This window comes from Cygnus olor, chromosome 4 (assembly GCF_009769625.2).
Source record: "Cygnus olor isolate bCygOlo1 chromosome 4, bCygOlo1.pri.v2, whole genome shotgun sequence".
Lineage (NCBI taxonomy): Eukaryota > Metazoa > Chordata > Aves > Anseriformes > Anatidae > Cygnus > Cygnus olor.
In genome coordinates, this window is record NC_049172.1 from 67891365 (window position 1) to 67916922 (window position 25558).

The 25558-nt window shown below is 37.7% G+C and overlaps 1 protein-coding gene across 1 annotated transcript in view; it reads right to left on the reverse strand.

The window, feature by feature from the left end:
* Positions 1-15434, reverse strand: part of RGS12 (regulator of G protein signaling 12) — an 85436-nt gene extending 70002 nt beyond the window's left edge. Inside the window, 3 exon segments of the mRNA XM_040555846.1 lie at positions 8412-8576; positions 8578-10352; positions 15238-15434. Of these exon segments, the coding sequence (XP_040411780.1) occupies positions 8412-8576; positions 8578-10266 (1854 nt within the window). The 5' untranslated portion in view covers positions 10267-10352; positions 15238-15434.
* Between the last annotated feature and the right edge of the window lie 10124 nt (positions 15435-25558).

Here is a 25558-nt window from a genome sequence, read left to right on the forward strand (position 1 = left end):
TTCCTCTGCCTAAAAGCTGACGGTGCTGAGTTGCAGGACTTATAAAGAGAGGGTCTATGGGTCCTGAGAACAGGATGCATTGAAAAATGAGGTATGTTGGGTTTGGATCTCTTGTACCCTCAAAGGTAGAAAAGAATCTTTGAGGGAAATAAGAAGACAGCTTGATGTGGTCCAGTCCCCTGGACCATAACAGATACAGACACAGTAAGCCCCGGGGTATAGGTAGGAATGCTGAGAGAAAAGGCTCCGTATGATATGGGAGGGGGAGAATGAATTAACACCCTTCAGGGTGCACTGCTGCCACCATTATGGATTGACATCACCTCATAAAATCAAATTAGATGGTGATAGGCTAATTAAAGAGGCCTAGCATCATTCAGACATTACAGACAGCTTTCTGACAAGCTTTAATGACGCTACAATTCTGGCTTTGGGGTTGGTTTTTTTCTTTGGGTGGTGTGGGGAGAAGGGGCAACAGTGTGACAAAAGATTAAAACAGTATTAATCACCATTACTGGTCCATGGATTTGATCACGTTTAATCTTAACTCTTTAATAATGACACATTTCACAACCTTCTAACCATTACCGCAGCATTTTTAACTGCAGTTAGGCCTATACTATAACCAACAACCAGGTAAAATCTCATACAAGAATTCTACGTGCTTTGGGAAGACACCGAAGAGAGGCCGTCCTGTCACACCACTGCGCCAAGTAAATAAAATCTGTTGCTCGTCTCATTACTAAGGGTACTAGGCACAGAACACTGACCATTCAAATTGCAGTGCTATCCCTAATCTCTGTTCCAAAAACACATATTGATGATACTAAAGCAGATGGAAAGTAAGATCATTTTTTCAGTATAACCAGATAATAGCTTATTGTATGAGCTAGAAGCCTATCAGTTGGAAACTGAAAGGAGCAGAAAGACCTGAGGATATCAAGGGAAAACACAAGAAAATTTCAAGTAGATACAGAATAACTGGTTCCAAATTATCATAAACATTAGCTAGGAACATTAAGGAACTATGGCCCATGCTCAGTAACAACCAAAAAGGCAAATAAGGGATCATCAGAAAAAGAAAGGAAAACAATAAATCAGCTTTATATTCATAAATACCTACCAACACATTTTCAAAATTGCTTATAGTTCTGGTTAACTGACCTCAAAAACAATACTGTAGAAATAAGGGATGAAGATTACAATTCTGTAAAAACTTTTGTACGGGAAGAGACAAAGCTAACTTCCACCTCGAAAATTCGTGATTGGTGAGTGAGATTTAAAAGAAAATTAAATGACTAGGGATAAATAATAAATAGGGAATTAGATTGTTCAGTATTTCTCATGACAAATATTAGCAGGTATGAAATGAAATCATACAGGAAATACAACTGCCTCCTTTCCATTCTATAAACTGTGAAATATGTCAGGTGAAATATATCAGGAATGCCAAAGGTACACTTGAGTTTAAGAAACAACAAATTCAAGAAAATAGGCTTACAAAGGTTATTAAACACAATGATGTGGATTCGGTCTCCACCTGAGGAAAGCCTGTAAATCACATGTTGCTGAAAATTAGGATACATTTTCTGTGTTTTTCTAAGCAGCTGCTCCTGGCTAGCGTCCAAAATAGGATATTGACCTCAGTATTGGGTATCTCATCTGATAGATACGGATGTTCTTACTGATTTGTTCTTACAAAATAAATATTAACCACCAGTGCCATATGGCTATCAAAAAGTAAATAACATGAAGAGGTATTATATGAGGTATTTACAATAGAGATTGGAAAATGTACACTACAATTACACGAAACCACTATCAGGAAATTGGTGTGAAATTTTGGTCACTCATCACCCAGAATGAATTTAAACTAGAATAGTTTCTGAAAAGGCTTACTGAAATTATGAGGAGAATGAAACTTTACTTCCCAGAACCGAGAGATTAGCAATCCCATCAAACAAAATGAAAGCTCGAAGAGAATATACCTTCTATGCAAGACTTCGGACTGGAAGATAACCAAAGTTTCTAACATCATAATAGTGATGTCCTGGATAATTTTCCTGCAGAAGTCAGGGAGCAAACACAAATTTTTCAAAGGTACATCTGCTAAGTGTATGGGAGGAATGACAACACAACTACCTTAAAGAGACAGAATTTGGTTTGATGATGCAAAATATCCTTCTCTGATACTCTCTTTGCAAATTTATTGTCTTAATGGCCATTTTAACGATGGAATGAATTTTCAAGCTTTTCTCTTTAAGCTTCATTTCTTCATGTTTTACTTAAACACTTCAGGTGGGTTTTAAAGATTCCATATTTATTTCTGTTAATTAAAGACCTTCATTCTACATAATAAAGACAACGGGTTTGGGTTTCTGTTTTTTGAAGGTAACAGCACTTAGCCTACAGAGTAATTTTATAATTCTATATTAAAGCTTCTATGCTAAAAATTAAAATAAAGTCATTTTTAAATAGTCTTCAATTCATTCTGTGCTAATTATTTTCCTCCACACTATTCTCATATTTCTCTTTGTTTCTTAAGATGCTGTCTTCCCTTGTGGCTTCAGAACTCAAATTCAGAAATCCTTAAATACCTTCTCCCCTTAATTTGAAATGAGATTTCAACAAAGTCAACATTGGTCTGAAGACACTTATTCTCCAGATTTTGATTTTCTTTTCAGAGAAAAGCACCTAGCGTTACTTTAGATTTTTATACATTTTAAAGATCCTAGAGTTGTCCATTTTTAAAAATCATTATTTTAGAAGATTACAATACAAATGCAAAGCTGCAAGAAATTTCTAAATATTCAATTGTTTTTCATTTTTAAACAGCAAAAGCTATCAGAGGTCTTATTGCACATGAATACCTCTGAGCAGATGAATTCACATCACCACATTCTCAGATCTAGCTTGGTATTTGGGATTTCTGTTGTGTTGTCTTTAAGGTATATAGCGTATATCTCAAACCAGATCAAATTCCAAAGGTTTACGTTAAAGTGTACTTCATAAGAATAGCAAGCCATCTGCCATTAATTCTGCTTTATAAACAGCTGGGGTGGAACAATTTAAGTGAGAGAGCAAACAGAACTGTAGAGGAAAGGGAAAAAAAACACACGTAATTATACAACAAAAAAACAAATATGGAAACCACATAGCTTTGCCAACATTGTCTTTGCCTCTCAAATATCTGCCTCTCAGTTAGTGCACCACCCAGTTACCAACATTAAAAACTGCAGTTCTTGGATTTGAAGCAAATTTTTAAAAAATCATTCAAAATAAAAACATTCTATTCTTAACTTGAACAGAGTATCTTTTTAAGTTTTACTCGCTTTGAAGTCAAAGACCAGTTCTAAAGTACGGATAAATTTCGGATCAAAACAGAGTAACAGTAAAAGCTAACCCAGAAAATATATTACCAAGCAAAGATATATTAGTGAACTCCAGGACAGGTCTTGCTACCTGTCTTCTAAGTTCTTACAATATTCTCAGTAACTTAAGTCACGAAGGTTACAAAGCAGTTGATACATTTTTGGAGTTAAAAAAAAAAAAAAAAAGTAGTACTATTGTTCAGTGAGCCTCAGACAATGAATTTATCTATCTTTCCTTCCTCTAAGATCCACAAATACTATTAATTCATAAATTCATACTCCTCACAAGCACGAACTGTAGCATCCTCAAGGTAGAAGTCTTACAACAAATGTAAAGCAGAAAAGGGTTTCTAAAAAGCAATACTCAAAATTTTAAAAGCCTTTTTAATAGATCTGTCATACTCACTCGGAATAGACCTGGTTATTAAGTTATTAAGCTCTGGTTGCAAAACCACTTGTGCTCTCAAATGTTATGTTTGCCTCCACAATATTAAAACAAACCTGTGAGAGGTCACTGCCTAGGTCTCTGTCCTCACAGAGAAAACTCAAAGTCTAAACTGACTGTTATGAGGCTTTCCACTGAAGAAAAAAAAAAAAAAGTATTTTCCCAGTAAAATTTAATTTAAAACAGTAATGGTTAGACATACTTTTGGCCAGGCCCTAGCCTGAAATCAGAGAGTGAGAGTTGAACAAAATCAAACGCATTAGATTAATTTAGTCTAGAGGGGACAGCATGTTTCCCTGTTCAGCAATTCCTTAAGTCCCTTGCCAATCCTAACATCCCCTGATGTTTTCCTACTTCTTATGGCACTTTTCTTTTGTGTAACCCAAAACTGTGCAAAAGGATCAGTAGGTGGAATGCTGGAGGTGGAAACAACAAGGCAATAGCAACAGAAGCAGCACACTGCAAAAGGAGTAAGAAACAAGAAAGCAGGAATTATTCCATTCCCACTGAAACCATAATGAGACTCTTCATCTGCTACTCTTGGAGACCTCATTAAACCACACGCCCCTACCCAGTATCAGCCTTACAGTAATTCAGGCGCTTCTCCCTACCAGAAATCTTCCTCAGTCATGCTGAGATTCAAAGCCTCCCACTACTTGTTTTAGATTAAGAGGCTTCTAAAAGCCTACAGGAGTCAATTAGTCCCCAAAAGTCTCACAGGATGCTTCAGTAGAAATCTGCTCATGTGAAACTTTTAAGGAACATGGGAAACATGAAGTTCAGTGCAGGAAACGATTGTGGAGGTGCATGGGAGCTAAGATACCAAAGAAAATATAAATCAGAAGATGTGGAATAGAACTGAGATTTCCCGGATGAATTCACAATTCTCCTCCTCCGTGTGTAACAACCATTTTAAAAAACAGGGATCGGAAAAAAAATAATAAATACAGCCATTATGAGAGCATATATGTTCAATAATTTAAGGATAAAATCCTTACAATAACATAATAAAGCAAAAGAAAAAACAAGAACAACAAAAGCCAGGCTATCTAGTGATATTTAATCAAATTAGGCAAATTTATTTTTTTCTACTATTTATACTTATATTGAACTTTAAAATGCTTTGTAGCCATATAATGATTATTAACATTAAAAAAAAACTTGTGTTTTTGCAAATTATCACAAAATTAACTTTAATTCTAATTCACTAGCTGAAAAAAAAAAATCATCATTAAGGGACTACAACACCAAAGGGAAAATAAAGCTGAGAAAACTCATTTATGTCCTTGCAACCCAAAGTCAGAAACATCATATACATTCCTACCCATAAGATAAACTTCCCACATCCAGTTCTGCAAGTGTAACCTCAAGTAGCTATACAGAGCTTTTTAACATCTATGCTTGTGCTTTATACGACTCACAGATATTTTATAGGTGCAGCTATAAAAGAGTTTATGCCCTTCTTTTTCCCGACTAGCACTGTACAGGACAGAGTATTTTGCTGTACGGCATGCTCTGATCATCACTGTTTAGCTGCACAGCAGTTCTGCTGGATCCAAATTGCACCCAGGGACTTGTGTCCTTTCCCCAGAGTGTAACAAGAGCGTACAATGAAAGCTCCAAGGAAGACAGCGTGCAATATGGATGTGCAGAGTCCAGCTCAAAAAACTCTAGCCTTGGTTGCCTTTTCTCCTTCTGGTGGTTTCTGCACATTCCTACTTGTAGGATATATTATCCTTCAATACTAAGGTAAAGACAAAAAAAAAAACACCCAATTAAAAAGCAATTTAAAGGCTGCTGTGACGAATTAAACATTAGATTCAGATTAGATTCAGCCACTAGGTTATAAAAATATGAACAGAATCCCAAGTGGCCACTTTATACACTTCATTCTAGTGCGCTGCATCCCTGCCCATGGCAGGGGGGCGGAACTAGATGGTCTCTAAGGTCCCTTCCAACCCCAGCCATTCTATGTTTCTATATTCCATGACTGGAATGTGTCTGAGCAGGCTATGTAAAATTAGTCCTTATCCCTTAAAAAGGTCACAGGGAGCTGAGGATGTAGAGTTTTCTAGAATACAGCATCTAATCCATTTAAAAAATGTTTTGAAATAGACAGTCATACCCCTTCTTTCCACACAAAGCCAAAAGAAAAGTCTGAATTTCTGGATATCATTATATTATGAAAGCAAATTTGTGCTCTAGTATACAAAACCGAGACTTTCCCTATTTCTGCAGTAGCTACCAAAGCACAGAGGTATGGCGATCAGTAACATGGCATTCCCTGACTATTTTCATTAAGGTGAGAACATAGTGCTACTCCATCTCTACGAATTATTCTGAATAACACTAAGTGCTTGCAACTCATGCTCACAAATGATTTCAAGACTTTCATGAGTATTCCTCACCTGTTTCAATAGCCTTCAATAATACCAATGAAAAATTAAAATGCAAAAGAGGCTCTGTTGCCTCAATGCGGAGACTAAAGGCTAAAGCCACGTAGGAACATTTTAAACGTCTCTTTTGCAAACAAATTTATTGTTAATCAAAGAATAGAATACTTATTTTACTAGAAAATGCATTTAAAAGGGAAGAGTAATCGAAATATTTTATGTTGGAACATATATTCTGGTATATGCTGGTCTGAGTGATACAGTAGGTGATTTATTATTTCTGTTCACCCACATATAGAACGTCTTTCCTTTTAAAGTGTAAAATTTTCAACGTGATTCTCATTAGTATATTCGTGACTTCCAGGAAATAAGTTTCTAGAGTTTTAAAAATAATTTTTTGAGTTTCAATTCTAAAAAAATAAAAAAAATCCCATCCGTGTTACAATCACGGACAACGTGGCAGACACAGAGTTGTTGCAGAGACCCTTGAAGATTTTCTCCAGCAGCCCGTGGCAGCTGATGCAGTACCTGCAGCTGAAGGTCCCCAGTTCCCAAAGAGCATTTGGGACCAGCATCCACAACGCACCCGGAGCTGCAACTACGTTTAGAGAGGCCTTTTCCTTGGCCCATCAGCAAATCTCTTGGCAAGAAGACTGTATAGTACGTGGTCTACAGGGTAGCAAACACAATTCGATGCTAGGTGGTTTTGGTGGGTGCTGCTTACAAATGAAGCGTTTCTGTTTGGATAATTTCTATTTGTTTGGGGTTTTTTTTTTTGAAGAGCATGAAACACCTTGTGTTTAAGATCATTTGAAATTCAATTTGTTACTGCAGGTCTGGAAAACACTGGGTTGCAGTCAGTTTATCTTAAAAATACTTAAGTACATAAGTTTTCTTATCATTTCTTATCATTTTCAGGATGTTTGTGAAAGTTACTGGCTTCACCATGAAAGAAAAGCAATAAAACGAATCTCTTCGACACCAAAACCAAAATGTTCTAAAGTTCTGCGTTCTGGCCCAAAAAAAAATCTATGCCTAAGTGTCACAACAATGCAAAGATTTTGTCTCTAGCAGTTTGAAACAATCAACGAATCCCTACTGTTACTCACTTCACATAGAGAGCAACAGTTGGATATTTTTAAGCAGGTGAAAATTTTCCTTTTTTCCATAAATAGATTAGGGTAACATGATGGAGACTTGAATCAATTATATAAGCTGATGAAAGAACAATAATTCTTCAAGACTAATTTGGAGCATGAGGTTCTGTCTTTCCCTGGAGTCAGCAAATGTTTCAAACACATCTCTTTGCCATTAATTCTTTCAATGTAGCACTGATGACCTCTACTTTACTAGAATCCCAGTTATCAACAGCAGACTCCCATGAGATTAGTTCCCTCAACAGAAAAACGTGTATGTGGCAAAGGGAACAGTATGTAATTATACTGGATATCCCTTCCACACAGTTTTATTACTATTATTATTATTTTAAGTCTTCTTGCTTTGCTTTACAGAAGCCCAATGGTAGTCAAAACAAGTAGATAGAGCAGTAAGCTGGAATAAAATTTGAACTACAGTTTACTGGCAGTGTGTTAGATTTGTGACCTAATAATGGACACTAAAATCATCATTAATGACTATCCTTTGATGTAGGTTTAACACTGCAGAGGTGTGCTGGAGTGAATTTTCATGATCTTAAAATTACCTTCTTTTGTTAAAAGTTTATAGCAAGTCTTTGACTAATGATTAGACCACATATGTATAAAAATAGATATCACTAAAATAATGACAGTGGCAAGCCAACCTTCTAAAAAAAAAAAAAAAGAAATCAGACTGAAGATCCAGACTGTTTCCATTCTTTGCTGCTGGAGGTCAGAAGGAACTGCAGTTGCTAGAATGTCATGTCTCCTTTTATTGCAATGCCACGACAACATTTGGAAACAATGAAAAGACAAGAAGAAATGTGAGAAAGCTCTAATAGACAACACTTCCAGCAGAAGTACAATTCCAGAGCTGCACTCAATTAAACAGGAATATACAAAGCCTCTAAAAAGGAGAGGGAGCCATATTATTTTCTTCATCTGAAATGCTGTAAAGGATAACAATATAAATTTAAGTTTCAGTACAGAGATATCATGAAGTTAAAATATCACAGGGTTGGAGTGGTTTTTTGGTTTTTAGGAACCAGTATCAACATTTTCTTACCTTTTTATCTTCTTTAGACTTCCTAATACTGTGTGGAGGGCCAAATTTGTTTTGCATGCAAAACATCTTCTTGGACCACTCATTTTTATGAGATTTTAACTGCGGCTGACCAAAGCTGCCATCGACTCTGTATCTGTCAGCTGGAATCTTACTCATTGGAGGGGGGGAGAGTCCCGCAGTTAACACTTGACCAGCCATCTGTAGAATCAGTGTAAGACTCCTGGTCACTAGCATTTCCGTGCTGCCACTCTTGTAAGACATGCACGGGCAACCATCTTTGATTGCCCACGCCTGCAGCACTTTTCTTTGATGGGGGTACTGAATTTCGGGAGGAAACCAGTGGAACTTCGATACGAGCAGGACATAAGTGCTTGTTTAAATTTTGGGACTTATCATTCTGAATTACCTCTAAAGGAATATTTCCTTCTTGTTCGTGACAGAAGCCATTCCAATGGGAAGCAGACTGATTTTGTCCCCTTCCTACCGGATTTTCCCATATACTGTTAGGAATATGTTTACTTGGATTGCTCCCCAAATCAACCACCAGAACTCTGTTATTCTTTTCTTCTTGATTAAAATTCCCAATTCCACTATCACTGTTACTGCTTGTGCTGTTATTCTGATGAGCATCTGCATCACCATCAAGAAAAGCCCTTGCACGCATTCCCTCAATCAATTCCCCCATATCCCGATACAGGACAGAAATAAACTGAAGAACAGGTAGAGATGATGTTGGAAACTCCAGACAGCCATTTGTGTCCGGATCTGCTGTACATTCCAGTCCAAAACGTCTTGCTATGCCCTGATGAATTTTATGATGAAATAAGTCCGGATCCACCATAAACACATGGCAAGATGTCCTCAGAACCCCTTCATCTTCCTGAGCCAAGCTCGCATCATCATTTGTCTGCATTGTAACTAATCCAAAGAATCTTCTATCGTCTGGGCAAACAGCGCTGAATGCCAGTTTCTCTGCAGGGTATTCTGCCACCACACCTGATTTGTCACTGCAGAGCTGAATACAATCGTGCATTATCTTCATCATCACTAACGAATGGATTTTTTGTTCCGCCCGTAGACGTCTCATGCACCCACGAATAGCCTGCAAACTCTCATTTTCCAAATTTGAGGTTGTTGAAGGAAGTTCGATTGAGCCTAGGTAGCCTACAATCATGGCAACATTTAAAATGCTTGCATCTAGTCCAAAGTCTTCTGCACTCTCCAGTCCAATTCTAAAAACCGAATCATCGTTCGGGACCTTGGACATTTCTTCCTTTGACAGTACATTTGGATTGCTTACACTTTCATTTCCAGTTTCATATTTAATAGCAGCAGAATCTGAAAACGATCTTTGTTTTGGTGTGGAATTATCTGAGTTACCAGCACAAAGACTAGGATTCTCGAAGATCATGTTGAAAATGCCACCAGACTGCATTTCTTCAACAACTTTCTCTGCTCTGTTTATGCCTAGAGCTTTAGAGTCAGGTTTAGGCTTCAGCCACCCCTTTCCATCATAAAAGCCAACTTCTTCATCGCTTGAACATGAATCTATATGACTAATCCCTTCAGCAATGACCATGTGGAGGACTCCAGAACATTTTCCAATAAGTTTCACTACATCTTCATGAGAGGCCTTTTTCACGTTAATTTCATTAACTGCAAATATTTGATCTCCTGCTTTAAGTCCAACATAATCAGCAGGGCTTCCTTTCATAACACAACTAAGAACACATGGAGCTTGTCCAGAAAGGGTAAACCCATAGCCTGCTCTTCCTCTAGCAACTTCCACACTCCTTATTCGAGGAGTTGCATGCATATTGAGTCGACGTTTGACTGTCTCCCCTGGTCTATACATGTTGGGTTTTTTTCCTGAGACAGGAAAACTTTTAAATAGTCTGGGATTTTGTCATGTTTCACAGTATCACTCCATGTGATGAAGCTCTAAAGAAAGAAGGAAAAAGATGTTTTAATTCTCAACCATATTTCAGTTTTTTTAGCACCCAGCTTTCCCTTTACTATTCAGAAACACCGCTAGTGAATTCTACCAAAAACTATTGCAAGAGGATTAACACAGCACTCAAAACAGTTTGAAAGAACAGTCATCATTTTGTTAATGACAAAGCAGTAGCAAATGCAAATAAAGTGGTTGTCCAAAATGACAAAGTAATTTAATGGCAAAACTAAGAACAGGATCTAAGTCTTCGGACATACAACCCAGCGTTCTTATACTGTGTCATGTTATGTCTTCCCCAAGGCTCCACCATTTTACCTACTATTCAGTTAACTTCTGGCTCACTGCACCACTGGGACACCACCACATTGCAGCACGTTGAAAATCCTGGATGAAGCTCATCTGCCCTTTCCCAGGTATCTTAAAATTAGGCAATATCTACTGAGCTACAGCTCACCCCTCCTATATATTCAAGGTACAGAAACGAGTACCTAATGCATCCATCTAAAAAAGGTTAGATAAATTACCCCTAGAGCTGTCTGGCTGATTGTAAAGGCAACTTAAAGCATCTCAGACTTCACTGTTTGCACATGTATTTCATTTGCATATATAACAATAAATGGGCATTCAATCATGTAGAGACCAAAGGGAACTGAAATCAGATTTACCGTTATACCAATCAATAAATTTACTCAAAAATAACTTCTCAGGAAGCAAACACTATAAAAATTGCATTTCAGTCATTCCAACATCCATATGTTTTAGTTTAGATAAAAAAACTTCCAAAAAAAGAAGAAAAAAGAAGGAACTCCAAATGCTGCCAGTATTAATCTAGTCAGCAGCAGATTCATGACTTTATAATTAAGATAAAGCAGCTTTATAGGAACAGCAAGAAAAAGTAGATTTCATTACATTTTGGTGTTGACACTGAAGTTTGGATGTCTCGTCCAAATTATACTCAGGTAAGTTCCACTGTTTTAGAAAGGCTTCCCTAAGCAGGTTTGACTTTACTTTGGGGGTTTAGTCTGTATTTTTTTGAACAAAGGGACATCAGATTTTATAGTCTCCATGGAGCAGCTGCTATTGGTAACGTAGTATGGTTTCTGCAAATTGTTTTAATATAGCAATTATCTAGTTTCAATAACTAGAGTTCCTCCGTAATTTGAGAAAATAACTTAGCTTTACAAAGTAATGAAACTTCACACTTAACCTTTAGATGGAAATCATAACACAAGAAATGCTTTGGAAACATTTAACCAGGCTCACACATTGCTGTAAAAGACCCCTGTCAACTTGTATCCAGTCTTGTGTCTCAAAAAAAAGACTGCCTTTTCCTGTTGAGGCTAAACTTACGACCTCGGAGACCGCTGTGCCTTCAGCTCTCTACAAATAGGTCTGGCACTTTCTGAGGGTACTCAAACATCAGTGAACCTGTTCAAGATATACTTCAACAACAACAACAAAAGCAACCCACTGTAACAACAAATGCCCAACAATAAATAAATATCTGCTACCTAGGAGTATGGACATACACACGTTTTAATTCATCTCTGAAAGAAAATTTCTGTTCTCCATTGTCTGGAAAATACCCTAATGTGTCCCTTGGGTGTCCCCCAACACTGTGCTGCTAAACTGGTTAACAAAAAGCACCATGATTTCTGGCACTAAAAAGCGTGGTACTAGTGCAAAAGGAAAGGAAACAATTAGAAGAGTATTAGATTATAAATAATCTGATGAAAAATATATTAAAAGCAGGAGTCGCAAAAAAAAAGATTCAGTACCGTAATACTGTAGCAGCTGATAGGAAAAAAAGAGTCTTCCAACTATCTTTCTAATCAATAAAAGAGAATCCTAAATATGACTTAAAAAAGTAAAACATGATGAAAACATAGTTAGGCTGCTCTTGGGAGGAAGCAAACTGTCCTACCTCACCATTCTGCACTTGCTATGAGGACTCCATCTAACTCTATTCCGGAGTCGATTTATCTATTTGCCTTCCTAACCTCTGCCCCTTACACATCAAGCATTTATTGCAGGGAATAACGGCTGATAAGGGACTGTCATTCCAAAACCTACGATGACCATAAAAACAAAACAGCAGGCTGCGTATACCACGTTACTAGTCTCTAATGACAAGGTCCCAGAGCTGTGAAGACTTATAGCTATAATTTATTTGCGTAATTTCATGTGTGTAAAGTTAAGAGTGAAAAGTCCTTTAATGTCAAATCAGTTCTTAATACAGATATAATATATATATAAACACACATACAAACCATTAAAAGAAAAAAATGTTTACATCACTGGAAAAGCTATCACTTCTTCACCTCAGTAGCTGAATATTATTGTGCATTATTTGTGGCTACTACAGCCATGACAAATAACAGCTCGCAGAATTTATCTAAGAAACTTGAGGACAAAGGACCAATGTGGCTCTTCTGCAAGAACCCTCAGCATTGAAATATGGTTTACTACAACAATGGTATGACAGGCAAATGGAAAAATTTCAAAAATAATGTTTTTCATAACTAGAGAGATGCCAAGAGAGAATGGTTGTGTTACAAACTGTTAACAAACGAGTTATAAAAATACATGCATCTTACAGCCTGATTTCAAAACTAAATTCTCTAATTGCCTAAGTTCTCTTTTTATTTCTTTGCAGACTTGAAACCTGGAGCTAGAGAGATATGGCACAAAATTGGCACAAACTTCCACGGTTTCAAAGCAACCGCACCTGAATATTCGTTTACTGTAATAGATTACAAAATGTATAATGCACTCAAAGCACTGATAGAAAGCTTTGTATGTCTGCATGTTTGCTAAAACGTGAAATTGTTAGGGAACAATATAACCTGCGTAACTTGTCACGTGTGACCAAAGATAAAATTGGGCTGTTGATTTTCAGAACAATACTGAATCTTACCAAGAATATCACTAATATGCTGCTGTAATTCTAGCAGTTATGGCACTGAATTTTATTACTTTGATAGCATAACCATGTTACATGATTCAATCATATACAGTAGGTCAGAAAAATGCTTACACTATGATAAAACACGTGGCCAAGCTTCCTTTGACTTTCTGCTACCGCTAAGTACGACAAAGTAAGCCTTAAAGGAAAAGAAAGTCTGTACAGTAACAAAACACATTAATGAGTATCAGTCAGGAGGATATATGCATTTTAAATGAGAAAACAGGACTCAACAAAAGAAAAGCTGAATAATTTGTAACACAGAGTAACTAAAACTTATGCAAATAACATAGCTTAGTAAGTGCACTGAAATGTCACAAAGACACTGAAAATATAGAATTACTGCTATCATTTGAAAAACACTGAAAACAAAATTACTACTATGATTTCAGAAAGTTTAGCAAAATTTGTACCAACACAGCTTAGTAACAGGACACAGAACAAATAGAGCTTAATAACTAAAAATTATTTCAAAGGACATTTCAGACAGAACACTAACCCATACAAATTAAGAGTTGTTCAAGCCCGTGTAATGACATAATTTGCCCATATACATCAGCTTTGTCACAAAGGTGTCAAACAAAACCAGCATACAATCTGGTCTACCATTGCAACCAATTATTTTTGAGGTAGAAAACACCAAAAATACCAGTTACTGTTGAGCTGTACTTTATCCCCCAGACACTGAATTTCTTTATATAATGTTTTTACATATCCATGCTAGCTTTTCATGACATTTCTTGAGCTCTCTACTACAGAGGAAATACTAATTTGCTTACTTTTCAAAGGAGAGAGGTGATTTGCTTCCTGCTCCTGCTCACTCATAGCAACAAAAGAGCAAACAGAAACAGGAGATATACTCCTAACTTAGCCTGCAACCTTAGCGGTTACAGAGGGCACGTGAAAGCAGTTACGTGAAGAAGAACATGGAAATTAAGACAACGTTGCTGACCACCAGCTCATCTTGAGAAGCCTTTGGAAATGAGCTGATACTCAGTGCTGCCGTACCTACGTTAATGTGCTTTTTTGGGGGCAGTGGTAGGTTTTTTGGAGAAGCAGAGAACTAGTTGGCTTCATTTTGTTTCTCAATAGCGAGACTGTAAGATGACAAACTGTGCAAAGTAGAAACACAGAGGAGAAAGACTGTTCCCTCACCCTTCACATGAATCTTGAAGTACTGCAACAGACACTTCAGCATCTTACTCTACTCATTAACGCAAAACCGACTTTCACAAACGATGCTACTACAAAGACCAAACGAAGCTGTAAAATTTGAATTCCACTCACTATTAAAATGCGGCATGTGTTTATAGACAAGTTACACAAGAAATATAACAGGACAAACTGTTGAAGACAGCTACCAGTTGTTCGGGAGCTTGGGTGGGACGGTGTTTTAATCACATATCAGCATTCCCCAATTGGCAAAACATACCATTATGGTTCCTGTGCGACCGCTCTGCCAGAAAGTGATTAAGCACACATAGCGTGATCATTCAAGAAATATCGACTTTAATTAGCAACAGCAGGCTGAAAAACATTTGTTAACAAAAACTCCTCTCACGGCGAAGCCAAGGTGCGGGGCGTCAGGAACACGACGGAGCGTTTGCTGGGCTGTGTGACAACCGAGGGCAAAGTTTTCTAAAGCTGCTGTATAAACAGACGCGCACTTAAAATTCCGGATTAGTTTATTTGTTGTACTTAAGAAAGCGAAAAGATGTTGGTGGTGGCTGGGCTCCTTTTTTTTTTGTTTCCTTTTTGTGTCGTCCCCCCCTCCTCTCTCTTCTTCTCCTCCTCTTTCTTCTTCTTCTCCTCCTCTTTCTTCTTCTCCTCCTCCTCCCGCCCCAGCCCGGTCCCAAAGAGCCGGGCAGCAGAGCTGGGGGCTACCCCGCCCGACCCCCCTCACTCACCTCGGTCCCCTCAGGACTCCGACCGCTCCGGGAGGCGCCACCTTCCCCCCCGGTCACCGAGGAGACCGGCGCCGGGCTCCACCGCCCCGCGCCGCGACCACTGGCTGCGACGAGCCGTCAGTCAGCGCGCTCACCCGGCACGGCCGGCGGGCGGCTTCCCGGACAGAGAACCGGGAGAGACAATACCCACCGCCGAAGAACTACAGCTCCCGGCCTGCCCTGCGAGCGGCCGGCTCCCTGCTACTGCAGGCAGCTGGCCGCGCGGGGCATGCCGGGCATCGTAGTTCTTTCTTCTCCCCCGGTCGAGGACGGGAGTGCGCAAGCGCGGGTTGACGGCGCCCTTTCGAATGGGGCTTCGGGGAGCGGGGCAGCGGCGAGACCTGGGTGGGTGAAGTGAAGAGAAAAGTGAAGCGAAGTGAAAAGTGAAGTAATGAAGTGAAGAAGCGAAGTGAGAAGCGAAGTGAGAAGCGAAGTGAAAAGTGAAGTGAAGAAGTGAAGTGAAAAGTGAAGCGAAAAGTGAAGCGAAGTGAAAAGCAAAGTGAAAAGCATATTGAAATGAAGTGTGAAGTGAAGTGAAGTGAAGTGAAGTGAAGTGAAGTGAAGTGAAGTGAAGTGAAGTGAAGTGAAGTGAAGTGAAGTGAAGTGAAGTGAAGTGAAGTTACACAGTAACGTCCTGGAGCCGGTTCCCGTCTGAGGACACGAAATCCGCTCCAGGGGCGGAGAAGCACAACCTACGGCTCTGAAATGGCACTGAGGAGTGGGGCAGGGTTCGGGGGATGCATCCAGCAGGAGCCCTGCCTTTGGGGTGCGGAGGGAAGGCGAGGCAGGCCCTACAAGGGGTAGGGATAGAGCTGGGCTCAGCCATCAAGACCCCCATGAGGAGGGGTGAGGTGTCCCTTGGGCAATCAGACAGCCAAAGGGCCAGCCTAGGTGTAGTTGGATGCACAATTTCTAATTTTCTAGGCTTTTGGAAACCATCCAGAGGGAGCAGGATACAGCTGGCAAGTTCTCAACATGCACTGCCATCAGCTCTTTTGGGAAAGACTGGAAAAATGTTACTGAAATGGGGGAAATGGGAAGAGGGAAAGATGATACAAAGGAAAGCGGACATCAGTTATGAGGCTCCCGAGGAATATAAAGTCTAGGAGAATGGAATAATTAACCAAATGTGATTGCCTTCCCTACAAAACCTGAGAAGTTTTTATAATCTTTATATGCTTTAGAAAAATTGTGATCTTAAATTGTGAAAAAGGACCTGTAGAAATACTTTGAACATAGGGGATTTATTCATTTCAATGGCTATCTCTAGGCAAAGAAAACTTGAAATGGAGCTGAACCTATCAGTCACAAGGAGAAGGACAGCGTTCGTCTTTTCTTTCAGAGTTTTTTCCCCAGAACAGGACATATAACCTACAATTCAGTGCCACTGGCTTGTCTGTAAGAAAACTTTTAAGTTTTAAAACTGTGGCTTGATGGTTTAACTTCAGTATTTTCTTTAATTTTTATCCAATCTAGGAAATTATTTCTTAGTATCCCCTGCCATTTCTCAAATGATTACAGCGTACTAGAGATTTTGGGGAAAAATAAAACCACAGGCCAAAAGAAAAGGGAAAAATAAGGGATCCTGCTCTTCCAATCCTAACCCCATCTTCTCATTCTGCTGTTATTTTCCTTGTAAGTCCATCCCAAACAGATTTCTACCAACAAGAAATATTTCAGATCAAGTTAGATCCCAGTTTTCTTCTCACAACAAGTTTAATAAGAAAAGCTTCCAAAGAGGAAAATAATTGAATAAAATAAGCGTTATTTCTTTTCTTCATCCTCTCAGAATACATTGCGGCAGATTAGTGTAAAATTACATGACAGATCTGTTAACTTGTCCAGACTTACTATGTCATATAAAACTAATTATTCATTCTTTAGGGAAGCCAAAAACTCAAAACATAAAAAGGAAAATTAATTGATTTTAACCCTCAGATAAAGGCTGGTACGACAGTTTTCAAAATATTCTTTAGAGAACTAAAGTTGCCCAAATAAGTGATAGTCACTTATCCCTTTGACTAGGAAGATTTCACAAGGACAACAATTGCCTTCTAATTTTGTAAACCGTGCTGGTTTGTCATCCCTTAATAACTCAATTATTTCCAGCTTCCATGTGAGGTTGTCAAGTCTATATGTCTTTTGCAATTATTTCTGCCTTTCATGCTACCTTAACAGACCTAGCATCGACTTAGCCCACCTGCTTCTCTGCAGAAGGGAAGATCAGTGACCCATGTAGTTCAGACTGACATTGTAAGCATTTGTAACAAATGAAAATCTGTTTGAAAGTGACAGCTAGAAATAAATGGGAATTGTAACTATCTGCAGAGGTATTTGCAGGTATCCCATTACGCTTTTGTTTCAGTTAATACAAAGAATCAAAATCTGCTTTATTTTTCAAAGAAGAGGGATACTAAGTGGTGTCACCCTTTACTAAGTATAAAGTAATTACTTCATGGCAGCGTTGGATTACCTCCTTAGCAGGTACTGAAGTTGGTCTGTTCACGATAGCAAACAGAAAATAGGACTTTGGTAGTAGCACAGACGTATGTAATAAATCTGACTTTGCAGAAGGATTCTGTATCTGAGCAGAATTTCCTACATGAGTATTGCTCAGCAAGGAAGAAATGAACATCCAGACCGACAAGGAGATCTAGGTGTGCTCACACAGCCTGCCTGTAGTCAGGAGCACCCAACTCGTCATGAATGAATTTAGTGTTTTTCTTCAGCATGGGTGGAAATGATGAATAAGCTGAAAACAATTCTGTGTTAGAATGTAGAAAAAGGTGATTAATGGCCCCTCAAATGTCTGTACAAGGTCTTGGCTATAACTTCTCTTACTGCTTTTGCTGCTGTTGGAGACAATACAGGAAGGAGGAGTGTGAAACAAAGTAATAAGGATCTGTGCCTTAAAGACTTTGGCTTGTAAGCCTAAGTAGCTTACAGTTGGGTGTACAGATATCTCTGTCTAACCAAGGGTGGCTGTCACAAAACTGCTTGTCAAATTTGCTTTGGAGAGATTTACAATGCATACTTTAATGAAGTATTCTTATTGCTGTTACATACACCAGATGAGAAGTCAGAAAATGAAACTTAGTCCAGCATCTGATTAAAAGTCTATGAGTTTAATTACCATTGTTTAATTACCTTGGTTAAATGAACGAAAGTGTTGGTTATGCTGAAAATGTTTTATTTTAATCATACAGAAATATCCTTGCACAAATGTCAGTTTTCTTCATTTAATGTTTTCAACATGTTCAAAATAATAAAACTGGATATAAATGTCAGCATTAAATGTTCTTTCATTATATAAACTTCATTCTGATTTTCCTGGCTAAATTTTGTTCTTAACATCAGGGAAGGTTGTATATCATATACATTATAGTTAGCTTTGTGTTGACAAGTTAATATGCAGTTGGGAGCTAAATCTTCATTAAGAGCTTGTTTTCTAAATTCAAAAAGCTAGTCCTTCTTCAGTCAACCGTCAGAGTCTGATTCAGAGGATCAGTGAAGATCATGTTTCCCACATTGAGAATTGCAAGACAAATACAGCCATCAATATCTACCTTGTTTTACTAGTTAATCCAATCTTTAAAGATGACTTTTCCTTTCTTCTAAATAGTCTTCTCCCTAGTGGGAGACATTCTTGCCAGTGGGGAGATGAAGAAACTATTGTATAGTTTATACTATTGTATATAATATATATAATGTATATAATAGTTTATATCATTGTATAAATGCATTTTGGTTTGGATGATGGTGTTTCCCACCCTAGTATACTGATGTAAAAAAGTCTACAAGGAGCTGTGAAGCCGTAGAACTAAACAGGGACACTGATCTTGTTAAATCTTGACTGGCCAGTAGAGGCTATATCCGCTCAAATCCTATTTAGATATAAAAGGATTGATCTATATACCGTGTGCATCTACTTGGCTTTGTAATTGTGTCCTTACCTAGAATGTTATTTAATGAAAGATTACAATATAGTTAAAATACAGCCATTTGTGGGTGGAAGATTCATGTGTGTACTTACTCGGATATGTGAATGATACAATTTGCAAAACCGAAAGTTTACAAAGTAAACAGTCTGCAACATCTTCCTCTGTGTGAAAACAGGCACAGCAAGACCATGGTAATGAGGGCTCCTTTAGATAGCACTGCAGTATAAATGAAGTCATTCGGTATTTTTAGAAAATGCATGTCACTACAACAGAACGTGGTGTGTTCGTTTTCCTAAATTTATGAACATAAATCAAATTAAGCATTTTGTTGTAAACAAGAGTTGAAAATACAAATCATTTCTTGTTGAGCTTCAGTTTACCTCCTTCACCTACTACAAGGTATGAGTAAAGTTGATGTCACGTTAAAGCTGCAGTGCTGATGAGCAACCCTAGTATACACATAACCAAAACATCTACTGCAAGCAAACATACATAACATACTTCTGCCAAGAACTGGAGACCCAGAAATTGGTTTTGGCACTACTGGTGTCAGTGGAAGCATACAAACCTCTATCCCACTGTTACTCGTGGGCAAATGGACAGCATGTCCTCAGCAGTCCCTGAGGAATACCTTGTTGAGCCAGAATGGTTTTAAACTTTTAATTTCATACTGCGTCACAGACACTTTTTCTTCCAATATCAAAACACATACAAAAATAAAAAATCATTTTCAATATTTATTTTTTTTTCCAAAGGGATATCTCTGAATACAGAAGATAAGAGATTTGTGTTTGATTGTTTCTCTTTAAGCCTTGGAGCTTTATTCTTACAATTCACAATTAAGCTGCCATGGCCTTGCTGCTCCAGTTAAGCAGTGTCTTCTCTCCTGTTGGGCTCATTTAAGCAGAGTATCTTTTGTCCCATTGGGCTCAAAAATGTGTGTTATGCAGTGGCTAAGTTTACATGTTCTGAAGAGGCATTGTGTATTTTTATTTCTGTAAGGAAAATGGATATCTCAGGGAAAGATTCCTTGTGGTTTTAAGTACCATGACAAAAAAAGAAGGCAATATCATCTCAGACAGCAACAGCTTCTCAAAAGAGTGAGCAGGGCTGTATCATGACTATGCAAGTGACATATCAGGACTCTGATGGCTAAATTTATTACTAAGCACGTTTTTCTAAGCAATGAGACAGCACAAATCTCAGTATAAAAGTGTCACTTTTATCCCCAAAACTCAGGAAAACATGTGAAGTGTTCTCCACACTCTTACATGTTACCATGAAAAGAATCGAAAATGAGAGCCTGAGGCACTTGAAGAGGTGACTTCAGTAATAAAGTCTCTTCGCACATTCCTGTTTAACATAACCCCCCAATAAAAGACCTTGTCACCACAAAAAAAAAAAAAAAAAAAGACCTATGATGCAGCATCAAAGTGAGGAGGGATCCTCTCCTCCTTGTTAACCCTGGAATGAAAGACCACATTTAACCGTCTCTGCACTTGGAATGTGACAAAATCAAGTCCAGGAATTTTCCAATTTCTCATCCAAGCTTTTAATGTCCAAACTTGGAGGACCAACAGGAGGTCCTTGGGACCAAGTTCACACCATCTGCAGAATCCCTGACAGAGGCACTGCTCCACTTGTGGGGGGTCTCTTCTCCTGAGGTTCAGGTGAAAAGGCGGGACATGACTGGTGACACTTAGGGCTGCCCTGCCTCTCAGATCTGACTTACTTCAGGCTGACTTCAACCTTTCCCACCTCACAACTAGATTCTGAATAGTTTTTAAGATTAGAAGACATCTGTTCTTTCTGAGCAAAAATCATGATTATGAGTATAGAAACTCATTAAGATACATCTACATAAGGTAGAACAATTTCTTTTTGCTCCACCAGAACTTCAGTTTCATTTAATATTATCCTCCCAGTTAATGTAAGTGACTTTTTGGAGTTGACAGAAATTGATTTCACTATTTGTTGTTAAGAGATTTGGCCCTGATAGCAAGTGTGGTAGTCTCCTCAGTACCCGCAGCATGACATCTTAAGTTTCTTCTCAGAACTAGGTTAAGGTCTTCCCTCCTACTAAAATTTCTATTCCACTGTAAAACTTGATTACTATATTTATGTATCTGATGGATTAATTCTTTGAACCAGTGACATTCAACTTCCTCCTTCACCTTTTTAAAGGATACAACATTTGTGGTGGTCATCGCATGGTGATCCAGGTGGTTTGTGCTGAAATCGAGATTATAGTTTATCCTCCACAACCAGCCTTTCCTTGATAATTGGCTCACTCCAAGATCTCACTCTAGCATAACATCCTAATTTAATCTGAAATAGAAAATTGACCTATGCTTTTTTTTTTTTTTTCATAAACCATATCTCTCCTAAGACTAATTCTGACCACACACCTGACACATCAAGTCAAAATCACCAGACCTAGCTATGTCTCCTGCTAAGAGATTCAGAGGCATTGCTATAGAGAGAGACAGATGATTGACTATAAGGACTATCAGAAAGGAATTTTCTTCTAGCACTGAAGAACAGTGCACTGATGTTCAGGCAACTTAAACTTTCATCACACACCCTGCCATTCCTCTTGTTTCAGCACATTGGCTACCTGTCTTCAGCTGAAGACCAGTACACTTCGGTAAACAAACTACAAAGCATATGGAATGTTGCATGGAGTCATTCTTTGCACAAACATACAGACAGACACACATTCAAACAGAAGGAAAGTCTTCTTAAGAATAAAATTCTTCCAGGTATGTTGTACTTTTTTAAACCACCTTCCTATTCTGGTTTCCCAAGAGTCTGTAGAAGTTCCTGGGATTCTGAGTTAAGTCAATGAACTGGTGTAGGCACAAACTGTCTAGGTAAATCAACACATGTGGGGAGCTGCATGCTTTTACAGGTATTACTGAGACAAAGTTAGTTGCTCTCCACTGCATATGTAGTATGACCATATGCACAGACAACACATCTTCAAGGAGTCCAGCTATATATTTAAATTAATGCATCTAAATTAAGTTCATGGCTCATTCACATGAGAATGCATAAACCAAATCACCAGAAGTTCCTGCCAGCAAAGACATGTGAGTGAAGTACAGGGTTTCTGGTGTAATCTGTATTATGCAGTTTCGCCTGTGGTGAAATTCAGTCATAGTTTTTACTGCCTGTTAGCCAACATGAACCAGCCCTAAACAGGCTGACATCCCTGCATGCAGGTGGGATGTATGGATTTAAGCTCTGTGTGGACAGTTTTATTTTTTGTAATAGATTTACCACTGGTGTATTTCATCTTCGTCTAGTGAAGTACCAAGTTAAGCTAACTGAAGAAGAAGTATTTAAAATCTATTCCTATCAGTTTAAAGAAAGTATACCATTAGGGTTAACACCTAGTTCACGTGAACAAGGTTTTATGTGTCGATAAAGGAAACTGTATTTGATCTAATTATATTGAAGTAAAGATAAATTAATTATCATTAAATGGGGAGGGGAGGCATGGGACATGAGACAAATGAGGATCATGGAGAGTTTTTGAAGTAGTTTTAATTAATTTTCTAAATATATTTACTTTCTAGTTCATAAAAAATTATATTCCTATAGCTTCCCTCCATGAAACAAGCCTACTTCAAGCTGTGATAAGTGCTTCTCAACATTTAAGTATGTAGAAAATTTTATACCTTTAATTTTATGCACCAACTCATTTTTTCTTACAATACACAGCAACTCAGAACTTACCCGAGACAACAAGATATGATCAGAAATTCAGACTTTCACTGAAAATCTTACAGATGCATTTAAAAATCCAAATTCAGATACATATTTTTTAGCATTTTAAACATTTTAAGAATTAGTTGCCAAATTCTTAGAACCTGATGTTATAAGCAAAATTCGAGACGACAGAAGTTAAAGAGAATTAAAACAGTGATTGATTTCCAGATGACTGAAGGCAATTTCTTTAAAAGATATTTTGGCATGTGCTGCTTTCTATTTCTTTAAAAAATGTTTTAAAGCTAGACAACAGATTTGGAATGCAAGCAACACCTTTCTCTACATAGCAAACATTTGACAAAGATACGGCCTTCAAACCAGGATCAAACTGAAATCTCATTTGTAGTAATTAGGCAGCTCTAGATAACTGGATGGTGTTTGCTGCAGATAACCAGTCTGTTTTTCAGAGAAAATACCTGAAATTATTTATCCTCATTTAAAATGTCTTTCAGTAAGACACTTTAAAATAACACATAGGAGAATTAAATATTTCCAACCTGAAAAATTATGCATAAAAACATTTCACCCCAAAGTGGCAAAGTAATTTAGATGTTTCTGTTAAAACACTTTAAAAGATCAATACAAAAGTTTAATGATGTAGTCTCAAGCTTGCACACACAGGAAGTATGCTACCCATAAAATCAGGGGAAATAGATTAGCAATCTAGAGACCAGATGGTTAGTATTTACTTGCTGACATAACACCACCAAATGTTCCTAAATTTCTTTTTCAAATTTGCCTTCCACATTACATTATCAGCATAGGAACTGATCCTTGAAACATATACACACACAGTTCATTAAATTTATTCATATGAGTAGTGCCAGTGACCTTACTACTAGAGACTTAGTAAGGACTAGTGACAGGCTGACAACTTAGGGTACGTCTTCATAGACACATAAGCTCTTTTTGCCTATATTGAATTGGGCAGACAGTCTGGAAAAATAATTTTAAAAATTCTGTGCATGTGTTTTTCTGATGGTTTTGTACTTTGCAAAAGAGATAGATAGCCATTTATGGAGAAAATGATAAAGACATTCCATGTCCATAAATATATTGCACGTTTTGGTGGAAAACTATTAAACTTGACAAGGTCTGAAATAAACTGCCCCTCCAATATGAAATCAAGGATAAAAAAATAATTCAGTTAATTACAAAATATTTTAAACAGCAAATATTTCTGCCAAAGTGTGAAAATGATGTTTAATTATAATGGAATCCTCTTACAAATGATTTAACCCCTCTGGTTACAATATATTTGCTTCCAAATATTCATCCAGAGATCATGAGAAAAAAATGTCCATACTTACTGTATGCTATTTTTGACTTGTCTAACTCATCTGTAGATGTCTACTCAAAATACACTGTTTGACTGTTAGCTCTGTTTTTAAATTGAGTGTTTAAATCTAGTGTTCCCTCTCTTCCTCATAATTAGTAGTTTTATTTGGAGGCATTTACTTTACCCCTTTACCCAACATATTTCATCCATGATGGAACATTCCACCTTCCATCACGTCCCCCTTCTACTCAATTCCTCGCATGCTTCCCAATGTCTCTTTTTCTCATCTGTCTCCTCAGGTTCCTCTTCATTCTATTTTCACATCACATACAAAGTAACCTGCCTCCAGGCAGTCTATTTCCTCCCCTATTTATTTTTTGTATTTACACCATCTGAATGTGTATATGTAACGCATGCGCTTCGTTTAGTGAAAGTGATATCGTACTGCGTTGACCCCAGTACTGCCCTAAAAATAACAAATTCGTTTTCCGTGTGCTACAGCTTACTTGTTGATCACACTTCTAGAAACCATGAGGGAGTTCCTTTAATGTCATAGTTACAATGCTAAACTTGAGTAACCCCTTATGTGCTCTCCTTGAAAACTTTTTACACTCTCATCTCCCTACTCCCAACATACAGATCCAGAAGCAGCGTCTCGCTTTTGCAAAAGTGGGAATTCTAACAAGCTTTTTAATTCCAGGCAGGTCTTTCAAGTTATAATTGGTCTGAACATCTCAAATATTCAAATATTTTTACCTGCAGCTAACTGTCCCATATATCCCATATAGATGAGAAGTCTGTGCCTACCTTCAAAAACAAAACCAGAGAAATTACATGGCCCAATTTTTCATGTAAATGTTCAGTCATTACTAAAATAAAACAAACAGCAGCAAAAATAAACTATGTAAGTAGGGAATTCTTAACTTGTTATCAGAAAAAGCATTAGAAAAAATTTACTGTACATGAAACTAGTCAGATTTATGTGCAGCAGTGCTGTATTCACTCTCTGGACAGAAACAGGGCTAGAATACAGATAGTCTGGAAAAGATGGAAATAGAGTCTTTTGTTAAAAGATTTAAAAAAATAAAAATGATTAAAAATGGTGCCTTGTACAAAAATAAAACCTCACAGCCTCCAAAAAATAACACTTCTTTTAGTTCAGTTAATGTAGGACTCTTCAGAGTCTCATCTAGAATCCTGTATATCATTCTGGTCATTCATTTCCAAAAAGGATGACATCAAAGAGAAAAAAATAGCAAAACAGTCATCAAAATAATCCCTACCACAC